Source organism: Salvia miltiorrhiza, chromosome 2 (assembly GCF_028751815.1).
Source record: "Salvia miltiorrhiza cultivar Shanhuang (shh) chromosome 2, IMPLAD_Smil_shh, whole genome shotgun sequence".
Lineage (NCBI taxonomy): Eukaryota > Viridiplantae > Streptophyta > Magnoliopsida > Lamiales > Lamiaceae > Salvia > Salvia miltiorrhiza.
Window position 1 is genome coordinate 55,587,123 of NC_080388.1, and position 17,574 is coordinate 55,604,696.

Here is a 17,574-nt window from a genome sequence, read left to right on the forward strand (position 1 = left end):
TTCCATCACCCTCGAATTGTGCCATTTTGTATGAGAATTTTGTCTGAGCTTAATTGATTATCTTGTGTGAGTTCTTCATCCTTGTCACTTTTAGTCAATTATGTTTATCTCATGGATGATTTTTATAATAATCGACGCGCTTATTCCTGTTGCAAAGCAATTAACTTAAATTCCAAAACATTCCCTCAAACCTAGATTCCCTTAAACCTTAGAAACCCACCCTTCACCACCATGAAATTGCTCTTACCTCTCATTTTCCTTCCTCTATGCATCATGGCTCAGCAGAACTATTCAGGGGCTGCCATTTACCGGTGCAACCGCAACGAAGCAACAACGCCGTTTGAGTACCTCTACGCATGCAACGGCCAACGCTCCTCTTGCAGGGCTTTCCTGATCTTCACAGCCAAGTCTCCATATGCTACAGCTGCTGCCATTGCGAACCTGAGCTCGTCGGACCAAGCTGAAGTTTCACGAATCAACAACGTCACGACATTCAAAGTCCTCCCAGAAGGACAAGAGGTCATCATCCCAGTTGAGTGCTCGTGTTCAGGTCAAAAATATCAAGCCACCACCACTTACCGGATCCGATCCTACGAGACCTACTTCATAATTGCAGACAAGACCTTCAAGGGATTGTCCACCTGCGACGCGCTTAAGCATGCAAATACATACCAGGATACGAGTTTGTTACCTGGGCAAGTATTGCGAGTTCCACTCAGGTGTGCATGTCCAACAGCAGAACAAGCTGATGCCGGGACAAAACTTTTGCTGACTTACCCGGTCGGCCATGGTGATACTCTTCTTGGCTTAAGCAAAAGATTCAATGTAAGTGTAGTGAGTATATATGAGGCCAACCGTTTACTGGATGAGTTTGCCAAGATCCAGCCTTTCACAACCATCCTCATCCCTTTGCCAAGTGAACCGTCACATTCCCAAGCTATAAGCCGGAGGTATAATGCGACTACTTCACCACCTATGCCTCCTCCCGTTGCTCTGAATAGCCGATCAAACAGGGCTCCTTTGATTGTTGGCATTGCTGCAGGATCTTTTTTTCTGCTAATATTGCTGCTTCTAGTCCTTTTGTTTCTATCTCATAAGAAAAGAGCACAGGTTGTAGAGGGTAGAGGAGGAAATGCAACTTCTCCACAAGACTTGATTCTTGAAATTGCAAGATTTGATCGAGCCCTCAAAGCATACAAATTCTCAGAAATAAGGAAGGCTACAAGAAATTTCAGGTCCAGGAGCAGGATCAAAGACCACGAGTACCGGGGAACTTTCAAAAGAGAAGTTTTGGCTGTTAAAAAGAGTAGTGCGAATGCAGAGCACGAGGTAAAGATGCTGTATAAGATAAATCACTTCAATATAGTAAGACTTTGTGGCTTCTGCCAAGATAAAGATGACTTGTACCTCGTGTACGAGTACATGGCAAATGGCTCCCTTCGGGAATGGCTGAGCAGAAGAGGACCCCAGCATATGAAGAGCTGGAACCAACGCATTCGTATTGCACTTGATGTTGCCAATGGACTTCTCTATCTCCACAACTTCGCAAACCCAGCTTACGTGCACAATGATGTAACAAGCAGCAATGTTCTTCTTGACGGCAACCTGCGAGCAAAAATTGCAAATTTCAGTCTTGCAAGAGAAGCAAACTGCAGTGATACAAAAAGGGTCATGGGGACTAAAGGATACATGGCACCTGAGTGTCTTGATGCCGGTCCAGTCACTTCCAAGGTCGATGTATACGCCTTTGGAGTAGTACTGCTGGAGCTGATAACGGATGAACTCCCAGTTTTTGAGCAGGATGGCAGAGGAAGGCTTCTTTCAACAACAATAACTGCTCTTATGGAGACATCGAATGCAGAAACCGACCTATGCCGTTTTGTTGCCTCTGGTCTCACTGAAAATGGTGGGACAAAATATGCCATCCAGGTGGTGAAGCTAAGCTTAAGCTGTTTGATACAAGACCCTTCAGATCGACCAGACATGGTCGAGGTTGTCTCGATTCTTCTGAAAATGCAATCTATTATACATAAGCCACTCTAAGGAGTTAGCAATAAGAGGCATTTGTTCATCCTCTGTCATATATAAACTAGCCAGCAAAATAATACATAGAAAGAAACAATTGAGTCCCCTCCAATGATGTTCATTAATAATCACTCATCACTCCTACATACATGGTTTCAGACAGTTAAGCCAGAACTTCAGAGTTTTGGTCACTGAGAAGCCACACCGTCACAGCAAAAAGAAAAATGAATATGAATTTCGATGTACTTGTAGTAAATGTAAGGACTTTAAGATATACAAGGTTTAAGAATGACACTCTAACCTATTCCAAAAACTTCTGTACTGACATGTATGTCCTACGGGAAGGCCTTACAGCTAAAACATGGAAAGGCCAAGCAATAATTTCACAGGGAAAAAACGAAAGAAAGATGAATATTTTTTCCATGTTAGGGACCAAACTCAGTAAGGAAAGTTTCCAGTCTCTCGCATATGATCCAGGGTCCTCTGTAAGCCATATTTGAGCACTGCCTGGTTACCAGCTCTAAAGCCATTTCCGTATATCACAGATGAATCTGTTGCAATCTGATGTTTAAAGAACACACTGAGTTTCTTCTCGAATGGAGATCTTGCTCCCTGGCTTGATGAGGAAGATGATGATGTTGATGCGTTATTACTATCAGGCATGGATAAAATCTGGGACTCCAACCACATACTAGCAAGGACCTGACAGATACCTTCTTCAACATCTTGTCTGAGAGTTCGATAGCCTTACACAAAACAAAGACATTATTAAACTTGATAGCTTGTTGTATTCCTCTAACGACTCCGTAACTCCTTTCAAGTTACCAAGTAAACACTTTCTAGAAAAACTATGAGATAAAAGTGAATTAAGAGGTGAGAGAAAGCACCATTAAGTCGCAGCCAGGCATGCATCATCTCATGAGCCAATATTGATCCAGTGAGTAACCTGAACACATTTTGAAGTTCAAATACAAATATCACATTCAAAAACTAGAACAGATCGGTGGTGGCTCAAAATCCAAAATAATCAAAACCTTGGGAGGCCATATAAAATAAGGATAGCTGTTACTTCACAATGGCGTGTTAATTTATAAGGCTCAGTAAGCATGCGGTTTCCTCCTGTCCTTGGGCGTCTCAGTACCTGGGGATCCATATCCAGAAGAAGCAATTATAACTAAACCTAAAGCATATAGATTACAAAGTTGCATCTTCCACAAGGGAAAATAAAAAATTAAATATGGTAATAGAAGAACTTACAGTGCTGACTGTCTGTTCCTCAGAAAGACAGAGACCTCGAGTTTCAGGCATGTGATGATGCCCCTGGCAAGAGAAGAGAGAATACTGAGATAACTAAGCATGGTAACAAAATTAGTATCTTCCATAGTTGAACCAGAAACATTACTTACATGCCTCTCCCCATCCATTGCTTCATTTAGTGCCTGCCTTTCAACCAAAAGCAATGGCACTTGTTGTGTCACTCTCATATTTAATCCTTCGTAAAACTCTAGTATATCAAGAAAAAGAGGCTGGCACTCATCAGTATCCATTATTGCAGAGTCCAGGCACTCCAAGCAGAGTTTTCGACCATCATTAAGGGGAGCAAATTTAGCATCCCATGACTTGAAATCAAGGAAACATTGGATAATCAGACAAAACTCTTCAAGCCCCATCAACAAATGAAGGTTATGGAAGATTGGAGCTTTGCTCCAGCATACCTCCATTCGCTCACAACTACAACATCGAGTAGTCCCATCAAGCTCATGACTCGGACAGTATTTTTGGGACCAAAAAGGATGTGCCCTATATTCAATAAGACCAGTTGCATTTGTAGGAATCTGTCGACAGAAACATCAGCTAAGCATTCTCAAACAAAGAAAATGTAGAAACATATATTTTCAATCACAGATTGATGGATAAGGATGATACTGAGTGCCTGAAAATCTGTTCAATCTATTATTTTTTGTTATTCAATCACAAAGAACACTTTCTTTTATCAAACTTGCAATAAGTATTCGGTAACTGAATAACAAAAAATAATAAATTGAACAGATAGAATCAATATCAGCCCCAACCCCCCCCCCCCCCCCTCTCCGGACAGGAAATGCTTTTTTAAGATTCAATTCCAAGAAGGAGATCCTAAGAGACTTACCTCCTAAAGGAATTCCTAACTATGTAGTACTCTACCACCGCACAATCTGCCAAAGTTCTAACTTTGCTTACTTCCGCATTCATACCAAATTGTGCTAATGTCATTTGTCAATTGTCAATGTTAATCTTTATGCTTGACATACTACTAAAAGACTCTCAAAGTCTTTAGATAACGAACCCTGTAAATTATTATCTCTTCAAATAAGAAGTTATGTTTTTTTTTAGCTATATGTCAGAAGAAATGATTTATCCTTTCCTTTCTATTGCTGGTTTGACTCTTTTTTGTTTCTCATGTTAAACAATTTCCACATCCATTTACATCTTTTGAGCCACCAGATGTCTCAATCCCTGGAAATACACTGAATAAGGAACAAAACTTTAGCCTTCCAATGAAACAAGGATCAAAAGATCTTTTGCAGGATAAATTTTAGAGACAACAAACTAATGGGACACTTACAAAGTGGTTGCAGATATCGCATTTCGGATGATAAGACTCCTTATAGCAAGCTTTGTGATATGGGTAGCTCCCGGACATGGAAAACTGCAGCAATCAAATGGAGCTTTAAAATGTAGAGCTATTTAAATTAACCTAAATCCAGAAAACACTACCCTGAACAACAACCCTCCAATAAAAAAGTCAAACTAACTACAAAATCACTCCCTCCCAGTGTTATCCAAATTAGTAAATACCGCTCCTTAAAATGGACTCGTGAATTCACAAGGAATGGGAGGATCTTAATATCAGCCTTTAATCAATATAAATCACATCCAGCACAGTATAATCTTCACTCAAAAGCTTTTTACCAGAAAAGGCAACAGCACAAGATTTGTGTATCATCATTTTGATCATGTTCAAGTGCAGCATCTAGAATGATCCTCTTTTTGATTTCTACCAGTGGACTATATCTTTTACTAGCTAGTTATGTAAGACAAAGGAGCTATCTAAGGTTTAAACTAGCATATCAGTTACTATTATTGAGAATGTGAGAATAACAATGTTGAGTTTTAGAAAGAGCTACAGCACAGAGCAGATCTTCATAATAAGCAACAACAATAACCCTTTAAAATGGCATTTAGAAATTGACATGCAGGTTACCATGATAATAAGTTTGTGAAGGCAGACCAGATGAAGATATACCAAGTTAATATATCAATATTGACAGCAGAAAAGTCTTTAGGGTCACCACATTCAAGCCTTTTACTTAAGACTTAGAAACGAATGATAATATCTATTTTTTTCTTTCAATGGAGGATTGCACTGTGCTTGATCCATCTTGACAATAAGTCTGGGGAAGGTTAGAGTAAAAATTATTGTGCTATACAAGAAAAATGCCGGGACAAACATACCTGAAAATTTTCAGATATGTAGTTAAGACTTATACATAAAGCATATGGGAACAATAGCATGAATGCCAGGACAAGATAATATTTCATAAGTTTGTACACAAGAGTAAAAAGTTTGTACCTCATAATCAGATATTGGTTGGCTGCATCCATTGCATCTAAAACATTCAGGATGCCAAACAGCACTCATGCAACTCAAAAATCTTCCATGGCCAATCTCTGTGTTGCATCCAGCACAAATCCTACCACAGCAGATGCAAATAAGATTATTAACCACAACCTTTTCAACTTGGGTAATTTTCATATCTGTAGTCATGGCTCTCATGGAATGGTTCAACAGGATCTGATCAGAAAATAGGGAAATTTTGTATATTTTGTAGTGCATAAATGCATTTAAATGGAATGATGTGTATTCTCGGGAAATGGAAAATTATGTCTACACAGGAATGGTCAATTTCAAAGAAATACCTAGGATAAATGACAAAATGCATAAAAAGATATACAATAAATCACAGTTAATCTATATGCAAACTGTTATTGAGAAAAGAAAAGAAAAAACTAACAAAATGCATGTGTCCTCGACTCCTTGTGATTCAAAAAATGATCGAGATGATTAGCAACACCAGAAAATAGAAACACAATGGAATATTGATAGGATTAAGCTCTGCAAAATGTTGAAGTACTGGAAAGTCAAAGTCAATAATGAAGATCAAAACATTTTTGCCTCTTGAAAGATATCATCAGTGGAACTCGTTTATATAGTAGACTAGTAGTATGAAAAGATTTTTTACCTGAGACTTATAGAATAAGGAAAAGATATAGGTTGGTAAAGGCTATCATTTCCATGTCCACTTCCATGTCCATTTCCATGTCCATGTCCTTGCCCGTACCCACTTCCATGTCCATATCCATTTCCCATGCCATTGTCATTTGGGGTCCCTGGCTGTGCTGGAGACTCGACATTCAAGCTCTCCTGGATAGCCCTAGCAAGTAGTTCATCTTCTTCCAATTGCGGTTCACTATCTATCCATCCAGAAATTTACTTAAATAAACTGGTACAAATAAATGGTATAATGAGAAAACTTTATAGTAAGGAAAAAGCTAATGCACATGCCAAGACTGAGATGCAAACTGCAATTAGGTATTATGTACACATATATTTTTTACTAACAACACCCAATAGAGAAGTCAATTGTGAGTAACAGGAAACATGAAGCATTAATACAATTAACTACATACCAGGCCAAGAAAGTGAAATTCTCTAAAGACAATTAAATACAATCAAAAAGATGTGTCATAGTACAACTAAAGATTATTGATTGTACACAATCAGAGGTAGGAGTTCCAGAGATGGGGTTCCAGGCCTAATAGTTATGTAAAAGGTATAATGCAATAGCACATCTATGATCGGTGTAAGAGATAAAATATAGTCAATGCACTCACCAATAGAGAAGCCAATTGTGAGTAACAGGAAACATGAAGCACCAATACAATTAACTACATACCAGGCCAAGAAAGTGAAATTCTCTAAAGACAATTAAATACAATCAAAAAGTTGTGTCATAGTACAACTAAAGATTATTGATTGTACACAATCAGAGGTAGGTGTTCCAGAGATGGGGTTCCAGACCTAATAGTTATGTAAAAGGTATAATGCAATAGCACATCTATGATCGGTGTAAGAGATAAAATATAGTCAAAGCACTCACCAATGATAGTAGTTCCTCTTTGATCTTCTTCTGAAAGCGATAAAGCAATTGCACGGTCTATGTCTTCCATCTCTGACCATGAGTCCTACACCATTTTTCCTTTATAAATAAGTTTCCTCTAAGAGAATTAATGTGTAAGAGAATGAAATGATTTGTTTTTTCTTTTTCTTTTTGTAGACGTAATTCATGCCACCACCAAGGACAAATTAGTATTCTCAAAAGATATAAGTGATTGGTGACAAAACACTTAAACTTGCAGCCTGATTAAATTGGGACATACGTGTTCTGTGAAATAAAATTTCAAATCGCTCAGCACACAAATTGGTGCATATCCTTAAGGTGAACAGCATTGCAGTTGAACTAGAGACTTTGAGATTATATGCTCAGGTATGACGCCCTAATTCAGTTAGTTTAGACAACCTAACTCCTTTTGTTGGTGCATAATTGAACTATAGAGCATATCAAAGCATGAATAATGCCCAAAAAAATGGAGACATGACATTCTCATACATGATAGCTGACAAACATATTCCAGGTCTTTCTAAAAAGTATAGATAACTTGAGAATCAACAGTCAATAAATACCGGAAAGGCAAAAGAAAGAAAATCTGGAAACATCAAACATCTAATGAAATTATAAGCTTCATGTAAAAGTGATAGAAAGAGTATGTAATATTGTTTACCCATGAAGTAGATGGATTATTATCCACTGGTTCAGCTCCATATCTCCAATCACACTGCCCCTCTGAAACTTTATGCTCTGAACCTTTGAAAATTTTGCTAAACCAGCCCATTAGGTTAAATGCAATGTCCACATAGTCAACAACACCTTAACCTGCCACCAAAACAATTGGATAAAGTTATAGAATAATACAAAGCAATGAAATATGCCACCAGGAAGCACAGAAGGAAGAGAGGGCATATACAAACATAGAAGAAAGAAATACTACTATCAATGCTGGCTATTACAATTCTGACTGGACCCTCTACTTAATTGTTTGCTTTCCATTTAAGAATAATGAACTTCCTTGTCAGCATCATCGTAGCCCATTATCACAACTTGGGGGTTGGTCGCACTAATGTTTGCTCTCCATGTTACCTCATCTTTATACATAATCACTTAACCCAGGATAGCTTGTATGAATTTAATTTTTAGGGAACTTCTCTTTACTACACTTAAATCTTCATTGCGGGAAAAAAAAATCCTGCAACCTAGCAAAAGATTTCTTCTGGACTTGGTAATAATTTACTGAAATATAAATACTTATATATGTATACATATATCTGATGATGGGGGGGAGGGGGGTGATTCTGTTGCTATGGCTGGTTTTATGAGCTTTAACACGATATAAATTTATAGGACAAAATGACAAATGCTGAGCCCATTCTCTTCTAGAATATCATTTGGTATTGTTATACATCTAAAAGAGATACATTTGCAGGAGCAAACAATTTCTATAACCCATGTTAAGCAGCCAGATTTAAGAAATATAATTTACAGGCAAGAAAACCCAAATAAAAATTGAGGAAAACAGAGAAAGCTGCGAAGCTTTGATGAAACAATATTTCCCCAGAAATCATTATTCTAGGTGCCCAAATGCTTTAAGTAGCAAAGTTAGAATCCCTATAAACCAGTAACAAATTTACTTCTAATTTGCAGCTAAAATGTGTGCAGCAATAAATCCAAAGCAAATGATCCCTCCATTTTTTGTAATTCATAACTTAAAACAATCAGGGAAGCCATGTACCAGGAATGCATGTACAATGAAATTAGAAATTGGAGCAGTGGCTTACCTCAATACAATAGACTACAAAATCTGCAGGAATGGCGGAAGTAAAATGCCTCAGATCAAAAATGGGGGAATAGAAGTATTTGCAAAAAGCAACAACGTAATGAAGAACAGCTTAAAGATGCCGAAAGAAACTTTTCAATGTTTTATATCCAAGAAAAGAAGAATCTTTCGACACTAATAAGAAACCCGACTTAAATGTATTTCTTGTCCTCAATCTCCGGCAATACGTTGAGTTTTCAACAAAATTGCTGAACAAAATGATGAATGCCCAGAAATTTCTATTGTTCGGGCAGCCCACCAAGATACAAAAAACAAAATCTTTGGGGAAAATTATTAAATAGTGTGATCACATGAAAGAATTGTTCCATGATTTTTGAAGTCAAAATGGACGAAAATGTTCTGACTAAAATAGGCTAAATTAAAACCCCAAAAACAACGTTTGACTAAGAAATATCAAACGCAGTTGGAATGGTTGGAAATGGAGGACAACAACTCCCAGTATATATATTTACGTACAATACATACCTTATTTTCTTTATAATTTCAAATATATAAATGAAAGAATAAAATCAACTTTCATATTTACCCTTACAAAAATATATTTTCAAGTTTATATTTGTGTCACAAGCCACTTGTATTTCTTTCACAAAATAACAAGACAAAGTTGTCAAGGAAAAAAGTTAATGGAAGAAAATAAATTATTAATCATAAACAAAAACGAAAATTTAATATATTAGAAAAGGGGAAAACAAACTTGAATATTAATATTGTTGTGTAGTTTTTCCTAAATGACCCAACCTAAGAACGAGCAACAAAATAAATTGTTTTTTATAAACTCTCCAACCACTTTATATGTGTCTTATGTGCATGTGTTGGTCTAATGGTAGATGGTTAATGATTAATACACAAGTTTTGAGATCTTGGATTTAAGTTTACTATCGTACAATCTTTAAATTTCTTTATTTATTTATGTAATTTATCAAACAAAAAAAAATATGAGTGGACTCCCTCAACAAAAATTAATTGGACTTGCTGGTCACATGCATGAATCTAAACACAAAATATAAACGAATTAAGTAGAAGATTTTGGCTTCAAACTAAAATGACGTCGTTTTTAATTGTGTCTGGTGGGTCAGAATAAAGGAAGTCTTTAGCAAATGGTTCCTTGCTGCCAAGTTCGATCAGAAGAAGGACTGCTTTGACACTTGGAAATACTTCATGCGTAACCGGAATGATCAAGCTCAGTTCAAGCGGATTGAACAAGCAAGGAAAGCTGCAAAGATGGCGTTTGTTTCTCCTCCCCTGCTCAACACCATCACACCCCCAAGGCGAAAAGGACGAACGAACAAAGACGTCATAGAACGAGAAGTGCAGAGCATCAGTGAAATTTAGAGAATCATTGATCCAGACCTCTTTGCTCAAAGAAGGAACGCTCTATACCAACTCTACCAGGTCAAACCAGAGAGATTATAGGTTTGTTGTACAATAGCCTTAGGCAGAGAATATGCTCATCTGCTAAGTGCAATGTACTTTGTACTCATCACTTTCGCTCTTAATCCTGTTTAAAGACTATTTCTCTCTCAATTATAATTTCTTCTTGTCTGAATTTAAATGTGCTTCTTACTGTGTTCTGAGGATTAACTCTTGTTGAGCATTTACTTTCGACTGTTGACTGATTACATTATTTAGGAGGAACTCTGTTATTATGTTCCCTGTTCCCAGTCATTATCTGTGTTGTGACCATGAATGTATCATGTAAGGTTTTGGCATCATCAAAAAGGGGGAAATTGTTGAAAATGAAAGAATATCCAATCTCATGTTTTGATGATACCAAAACCACTTAAAGGCACATTCTACCTAATGGTGGCTTGAGTTTCTTGGAGTGCTAGACTGGACAGTGAATACAAAATGACTGAAGATGCCAGTTCAACTGAAGAGTTGCTCAACTGAAGGACGCAAACAAGTCCAGAACACACCCAGAGATGCAGACTCAACTAAAAACTCTCAACTGAAGGAAACTGCATCAGAAGCAACTAAGGAACCCAAAAGTCATGACATTCGGTCACGTGGATAGCCTCCAAGACATGCTGCAACACTTAAGAAAGTCAGAAGCATTGACCTTGAAGGAGGGAGCTTCTTCTTTTGTATAAAAGCTTGCAGCATCTGTACCAAAAGACAAGATGGTCATCTCTACATTCATCAAAAAGAAATAAAGACAAGTGTACCTGAGCCAGAAAAGAGACGTTATCTCCCAATGGCATGATTTGAAGAAGAAGATCTCCGCCAACGGATCTATTCCTCAGAGACGCCTATAAATAGCTCAGAAGATTTCTCAAGAGAGAGATAGAGAAGAGAAGAAAAGAAAAGATTCTGATTCAATCCTCAATGCCGAAGCTGCATCAGAAAATCAAATAGAGCTTAATATTCCTTAAGCATTGAATCGATGAAGAGAGGATTTAAATGTTGTAAAATCAGTTTCACTGATTACCTAAACTCTCTTATTGTAACTAGGAATTTCACTTCGATAAATCATTAGCCTAGCTACTGATTACTTGAGATTCTGTACTCAGTAATCCTAGTTGGTATATTACAATACCCATTTTCAAAAGAGCGAGAAGAGTGTTTGTAATCGAGCTTGAGACATAGACCAAGCTCAGCGGTTGTTTAGTACTAGTAAACTAAACAGTTAGGTTGCTTAGCACCCGCAAACTAAGTGTGTAAATCCAACCTAGTGAGTTGGTTGCTGAAAGGTATTTCCTTATCAGTATAGATCGCTTTGCACCCGTAAGCATTGCAGATAGGTTTGCATTGCACCCGTAAGCATCATGGTTAGGTTTGTTGTGCACCCGTAAGCACATGCCCAGAGTGTTCGTCAGATTGATTATTTTCTGGCTGTGGATGTAGGAATGTTGTTTTCCGAACCACGTAAAAATCCCTTGTGTTCTCACTTGCTTTTATATTCAGTATTTGCGCATATCTTTATTTCTATATAATACTGACTAACTGAAAAGAGTAACTAAGGGATTCTCTGTGAAGAAAATCTTTCAAGGCTATTTCACTAAAGTTTAATATTCCGCTGCTAGAGTTATAAGTTTAAATGATCAATCTTTCGATAGTCAGTTAAATAAGTAACTCTACTCTGTTTTACTTACGACTGAAGCCTTAATTGGACTTAAGTTAATTGACCAGCTCGATTAACTGAAGTCACCCACTGAACCTTTGTTTCAGTATCAGTCGCCACCTCTTGTCAACTGAAGCTCGTCTTTCAAATCAGTAAAACTGTCTTTCAGTACAAAGGTGTTTGTTTTAAGTAACATTCTTGTAAAAATAGCCGACAGGTGTATTCCCCCCATACACATGTCCTTTCAACCCTCAGTGGACCCAACAATCCTCTCCCGATTCAAATTACAAATGAGACATGCATAGAAAGTGGCCAACCATCCATACAAGAAATAAAGCTAGCTAGGGCTTCAAAAGATACTAATAAGCACAATCAAGATATATATTGACCAAAGAATTCAATCTATTACATAATCCATCTAGCCTAATCCCCAAATCAAAGGGGATTTTAGCCTAACATGCTTAAAAACAACTTACTTAAATCAAAAGAAAACATAAACAAAGGAAAGAGATGACAAATCCTATTTAATTAGTGTTGCTTTCTTCATGATTCTCTCCTCTTCAATGCCTTCAATCTTGGATAGATGGGAGCATTAATGGAGGCTAGGGTTAGGTTTTGGAGAATTGGGGATGAATTGATTAAGTGTAGGTAGTGAATGGTGTGTAGAAATGAAGGTGAAAGGGGGGGTTTTGGGCTGAAATTCGCGTTTAGGACCCACAATTAGAAGTTAACCGCCTTTTTTCCGCGGTCACGGTAGTGCCGCGGCATGAAACGTGGGGAAAAGGGGCAGAGATGCACTGACTCGCTATTTCATTAATCGCAGTCCCACCCACGGCCCCAGGTACGGACCGCGGGTCTTAGTCTTCCCACGACCGTTGCGCCGCGGTCGTGGGGTCCTATGTGCAGCCGTTGGCTCCATTCTCCCTCGTCCGAGCTCCGATTCCGTCACCGTTTGCGCTCACAGATTCCTCTCAAGATGTACTTCAACCTCATGTTTTCATAATTCTCCAATTGATCTTTGATTTTCCCTGAAATCACTCCAAAACTACATCAAGACATCAAATCTATATAAAGCACAATAATTGATACAAACAATCATTCACAAGCAAAACATAATTAATATATTTATTATTTTGAATGAAATAGTCTATTTCAAAAGAAAATAATCAATATTTTGAATATTAATATAAATTTAGAAAGTTCGTATATGCTCGATTAAGCTCATGAGCCTCAAAGTATTCGGTAAACAAAGTTTGGAATTCGACTCCATACTAAACAAACTAAACTTGAGTACACCACTATTCGATTTGGCTCAGTTCACTTACACCCTAGTTTTAACCCATTCTCTAATTGTGCGTTGTCGACCTTTGTGTCTATTGTCATTGTCATCTATAACCTATTATCCATATTGCACAATCGATCTATTATCCATATTGCACAATCGATATTAATATTGTTGCAGCTACCGCCGCTGTCATTATTGGAATGCATTTTAAAGCTACTATTTATCTTTACAAGAAATGTGTGAACGACGCACGCTTACTGGACAGTGTCGTGCGAGCGTATATTTGTTAAAAATGACTTAATATACTCTTACATGCTAGGTCGAGCACGTGTAAGGGTTCATTAATTAGCCAAAACTAGCCTAAATGCCTAATGCATTCCTACAAGTTGAAGCGTAAAGTGATAACGGTGAGTATAATTTGTCTTTATCTCAAAACGCGTATATATTATTTAATATATTAAATTTCAATATTACCCTTATATAAAATATATAAGAGAAATATAATGGACAAATTAATTTTTATATATAATTTATTTTGCCTAATAAAATCTCCTAAAAAAAGAGATCAATTTCAAATTAATTATATATTCTACGATGCATAATATCTAGAGCATCCGCAGCCGAGACCCCATAGGGAGCTCTTAAATGATCCCCACCATTTCTGAGCCTCTTTCCCACAGTGGGGTTCTCTGCATCCGGCCCCTCGGATCTTAAAATTTTCATCTTCATTCAACCATGGATTTTTAATGTACTTTTAATTAAATTAAATATTAAATTTAACAATATAAAATTCATTAAAATTTAAATTAAACATCTTTATATATATAAAAAAGCAAAGTAAATGTAAATAAAATCAATTAGAAGGATATAATTGGAATTTGTGGAAAAATTTGTAAAACTCTTCGGCAGTTTTTAATGTATGCAAGATGCAACTATGCATTCCAATTTCCCACTATCAAAATCTTTCCTTAAAATGAGGAACGTATTTTAACTTTTACAGTATAATTTTTTTTTGTTATTAATATTTAATTTTAAATTATGTAGTTATGTTTATTTTGCATTAAAAATAAATTATTAATACTCCCTCCGTCCCACGAATCTTGACACGTTTTCCTTTTTGGGCCGTCCCACGAGTCTTGACACGTTTCATTTTTGGGTAATAATTATTACATTCTATCTCCTACTTTATCACCTTTATTATATTCTCTCTCCTACTTTATCACTTTTATTACCTTCTCTCTCATACTTTATCAATTTTATATTTTATTAATTACACACTTAAAACACTAATCTACATCTCCTTAATTCCCGTGCCGAACTCAAACGTGTCAAGACTCGCGGGACAGACGGAGTATTACATTATGTCATTGTTTGTTATAAAATGATATCATATTATATATTATAATTTATATTAAGAAACACTAATTCAATAATCTCATCAAACTAATTGAATACTATTAATTTATTTTTAAAATAAATTATAATTCATGTACATGTACTTTCTCAAATTCTTATCCAATTATTATTTTGTTTTTAAAACATAACATGGATGATATAGTAAATATCTACTAATACTCCTTCCGTCCCTGAAATAAGTTTCTCTTTTTCCTTTTTGGGACGTCCCCCAAATAAGTTTATCTTTCTTTCTTTCTATTTTTGGACAACTACCCCACCACTAATAATACTTTATTTATTCTTACTTTTCACTTTTTCACTACTCTCAATACTAATATAACACTTTTTCACTTTTTCACCATTCCCAATACTAATTATAATACATTTTTCTCCACTATCAATACACTTTACCACTTTTCCTTAAAACCTGTGCCGTCCCCAAAGAGAAACTTATTTTAGGGACGGATGGCGTATATATTATTTAAAAAAATATATACTGCCAATTATTACGTAATGGGTAGATGTATTTTGAAAAAGACGAAGAGTGTGTAATATTTTAATTTCTATCATACTATTTTATTTCTTACACAAAAAATAACTTTACTATTTCTATGTGGTTTCATCTTAAATAAAAGATAATGGAAAGTCATTTAATTTGGTATATGATGAATTTGAAATAAATAAATAGCTTATAGTATTTATTAGTATTTATTTAAACCAATATTTAAAAAAAAATTATATATATATATATATATATATATATATATATATATATATATATATATATATATATATATTAAAGATCAAACATGTTTAAACTTTTCTTCAATTTTACTTCTTATTTTCTCCTTTTTTTTTTCTTTTTCTTTTTTATTTATGATATTTTGATTTTTATATTATGCATTTCTATATATTTTATGTATAAAAATAACTAATAGTAGTAGAATAAAATAACATTACTATCAAAAGACATCAAACTATATATTATAGTTTATTTTATGATGGAAATTACAAAATGGCTTTAATAATAATAATAATAATAATAATAATAATAATAATAATAATAATAATAATAATAATAATAATAATAGTGTATCTATTTTTATTGAATTCATTAAGTATTTTTTTTAAATTAAATAATATTAAAATAATTATAAATTAAAATCTAGCAACAAAAAAAATTCCTGAAGTTAACTAACCAAAATAGGCAAGGTTAGTGATTAATTAGTCCCTCCGTCCCACTGTAAGTGAGACCTTTTTTTTGGCACGAGAAATAAGAAATGTGTATTTTGTGTGTAGGTGAAAAATTGAAAATGTGTTTAAAGGGTAAAAAAATTACTCAAAAAGGAAAGAGTCTCACTTACAGTGGGACGCCCAAAATAGAAAGAGTCTCAGATATAGTGGGACGGAGGGAGTATTATGCAGTTAAAATTTTTAAATACATTGAAACTGAATTTAATTAAAAGTCAGATACGGAATATTATACATAAATACAATGCAAAATTTTAAAAATTCAAATTAAAATAAATTGTTGTTTTTAAGTAGGGATTAGAATCAACTGTTCTAAAAACTTTATCTATATACGTACGTAAAATGAATTCAAATTAAATTCAAGATTAAATAATCCATTTTTATTGAATTAAAAGTTGTAAGTGATAAAGAAAATTATATATGATCGAATTTGTTCAAAACTATTGTAGCTTTCTAAATATAATAATTTTTTATTCTGTATTAATGTATGTTTTTTTTTGTATACATACAATTATCTTTGATATGTATTAAATTAAGTTTGGATATCTTTATGTGTCTGTCAATATTTAAAAAATATGTGTTGAGATAGGTTTAGGATTTGAATCTCATAATTTGCACAAACTCATTTTTTTTAATTCATTATTTTTCATAACAAATTAATAGACAACTTATTTTATACAATAAATCTGATTTATATAATTATAGCTACTCCTTATACAAGTGATATTATATCTATATCTAGACATATGTTATATTAAAAAATTAGACCACTTTATAAATAATAAATTTGATATCAAATTTTAATTTTATTAGCTAATTTTAATAATTATAAAACATGTACATAATTTACACGAGTCTAAAACTATAATCCCCGCGCATCGCGCGGGAGATACACTAGCTACATTAATAAAAAAAATGAAAACTAAAACAACATTACAATAATTAAAAAAATAAAACATACCAACTATGGCTCGAGAGGACCAAATCGTGCTCAAATATGTTCCATTAAATTTAACAACATAAAATTGATTAATTTTTTTTTCTTTTTTCTATTGCCGCATGAAATACACGTATGTCTTTCTCTTTCCTCCCGAGCCTGCCTTCCCCATCCACGCACAGCTCGCACCCAGGGAGCTTGATCGGCAATAGCAGGGGGCTCGTCGAGCCTCGCTAGATGCTCATAAGCTAATTAAGGGATATGATTTGTTCTCTCCGTTACGCCAGGCTCACACGAGCCCCGCTCATAAGCTAATTAAGGGATATACTATGATTTGTTCACCAGCCGCGTATATATCACAACTATAACAATTAAAGTGTATGCGCATATACTTTCTTGCCCAATAATATTCAAATACAATTAACTTATTTAAGCATTTAATTACTCTTAGATGAACAAATAATCAATATATATGGAGAGAGTAAGAGGATTTTTTAGGACAGTAACTTATATTGATTTGGAAATTAGGACAAAAACTTTCGAATTTGTAAAAATAGGACACTATTT

General features: G+C 35.0%; 2 protein-coding genes across 3 annotated transcripts; one reads left to right on the forward strand and one right to left on the reverse strand.

The window, feature by feature from the left end:
* Positions 1–273: 273 nt before the first annotated feature.
* On the forward strand, positions 274–2,043 carry LOC131009763 (lysM domain receptor-like kinase 4). The gene has a single exon (XM_057937171.1). The coding sequence runs from the start codon at positions 274–276 to the stop codon at positions 2,041–2,043; it is 1,770 nt and encodes a 589-aa protein (XP_057793154.1).
* A 79-nt stretch (positions 2,044–2,122) lies between these two features.
* LOC131010410 (protein DA1-like) lies at positions 2,123–9,493 on the reverse strand. 2 transcript variants are annotated; one of them, XM_057937920.1, is made up of 12 exons: positions 9,020–9,493; positions 7,909–8,060; positions 7,227–7,311; positions 6,309–6,536; positions 5,639–5,759; positions 4,631–4,714; positions 3,741–3,860; positions 3,432–3,644; positions 3,283–3,345; positions 3,060–3,166; positions 2,913–2,971; positions 2,123–2,771 (listed from the first exon to the last, which is right to left on the reverse strand). In XM_057937920.1, the coding sequence occupies exons 2-12, from the start codon at positions 7,910–7,912 to the stop codon at positions 2,464–2,466; spliced, it is 1,392 nt and encodes a 463-aa protein (XP_057793903.1). In that variant the 5' UTR covers positions 7,913–8,060; positions 9,020–9,493; the 3' UTR covers positions 2,123–2,463. The 2 variants fall into 2 exon arrangements, with proteins under 2 accessions (XP_057793903.1, XP_057793902.1); XM_057937919.1 differs by having other exon boundaries at positions 6,309–6,540; positions 9,020–9,492.
* Between the last annotated feature and the right edge of the window lie 8,081 nt (positions 9,494–17,574).

Bases quoted from the DNA above. Each gene is read 5' to 3' on its own strand.
- LOC131009763 (XM_057937171.1), top strand. From the start codon at position 274: ATGGCTCAGCAGAACTATTCAGGGGCTGCCATTTACCGGTGCAACCGC.
- LOC131010410 (XM_057937919.1), bottom strand. From the start codon at position 8,019: ATGGGCTGGTTTAGCAAAATTTTCAAAGGTTCAGAGCATAAAGTTTCA. The intron at 7,312-7,908 runs GTAAACAATATT...AAAATGGTGTAG, and splicing joins ATAATCCATCTACTTCATGG to GACTCATGGTCAGAGATGGA. The intron at 2,772-2,912 runs GTGCTTTCTCTC...GTTTTGTGTAAG, and splicing joins TGCCTGGCTGCGACTTAATG to GCTATCGAACTCTCAGACAA.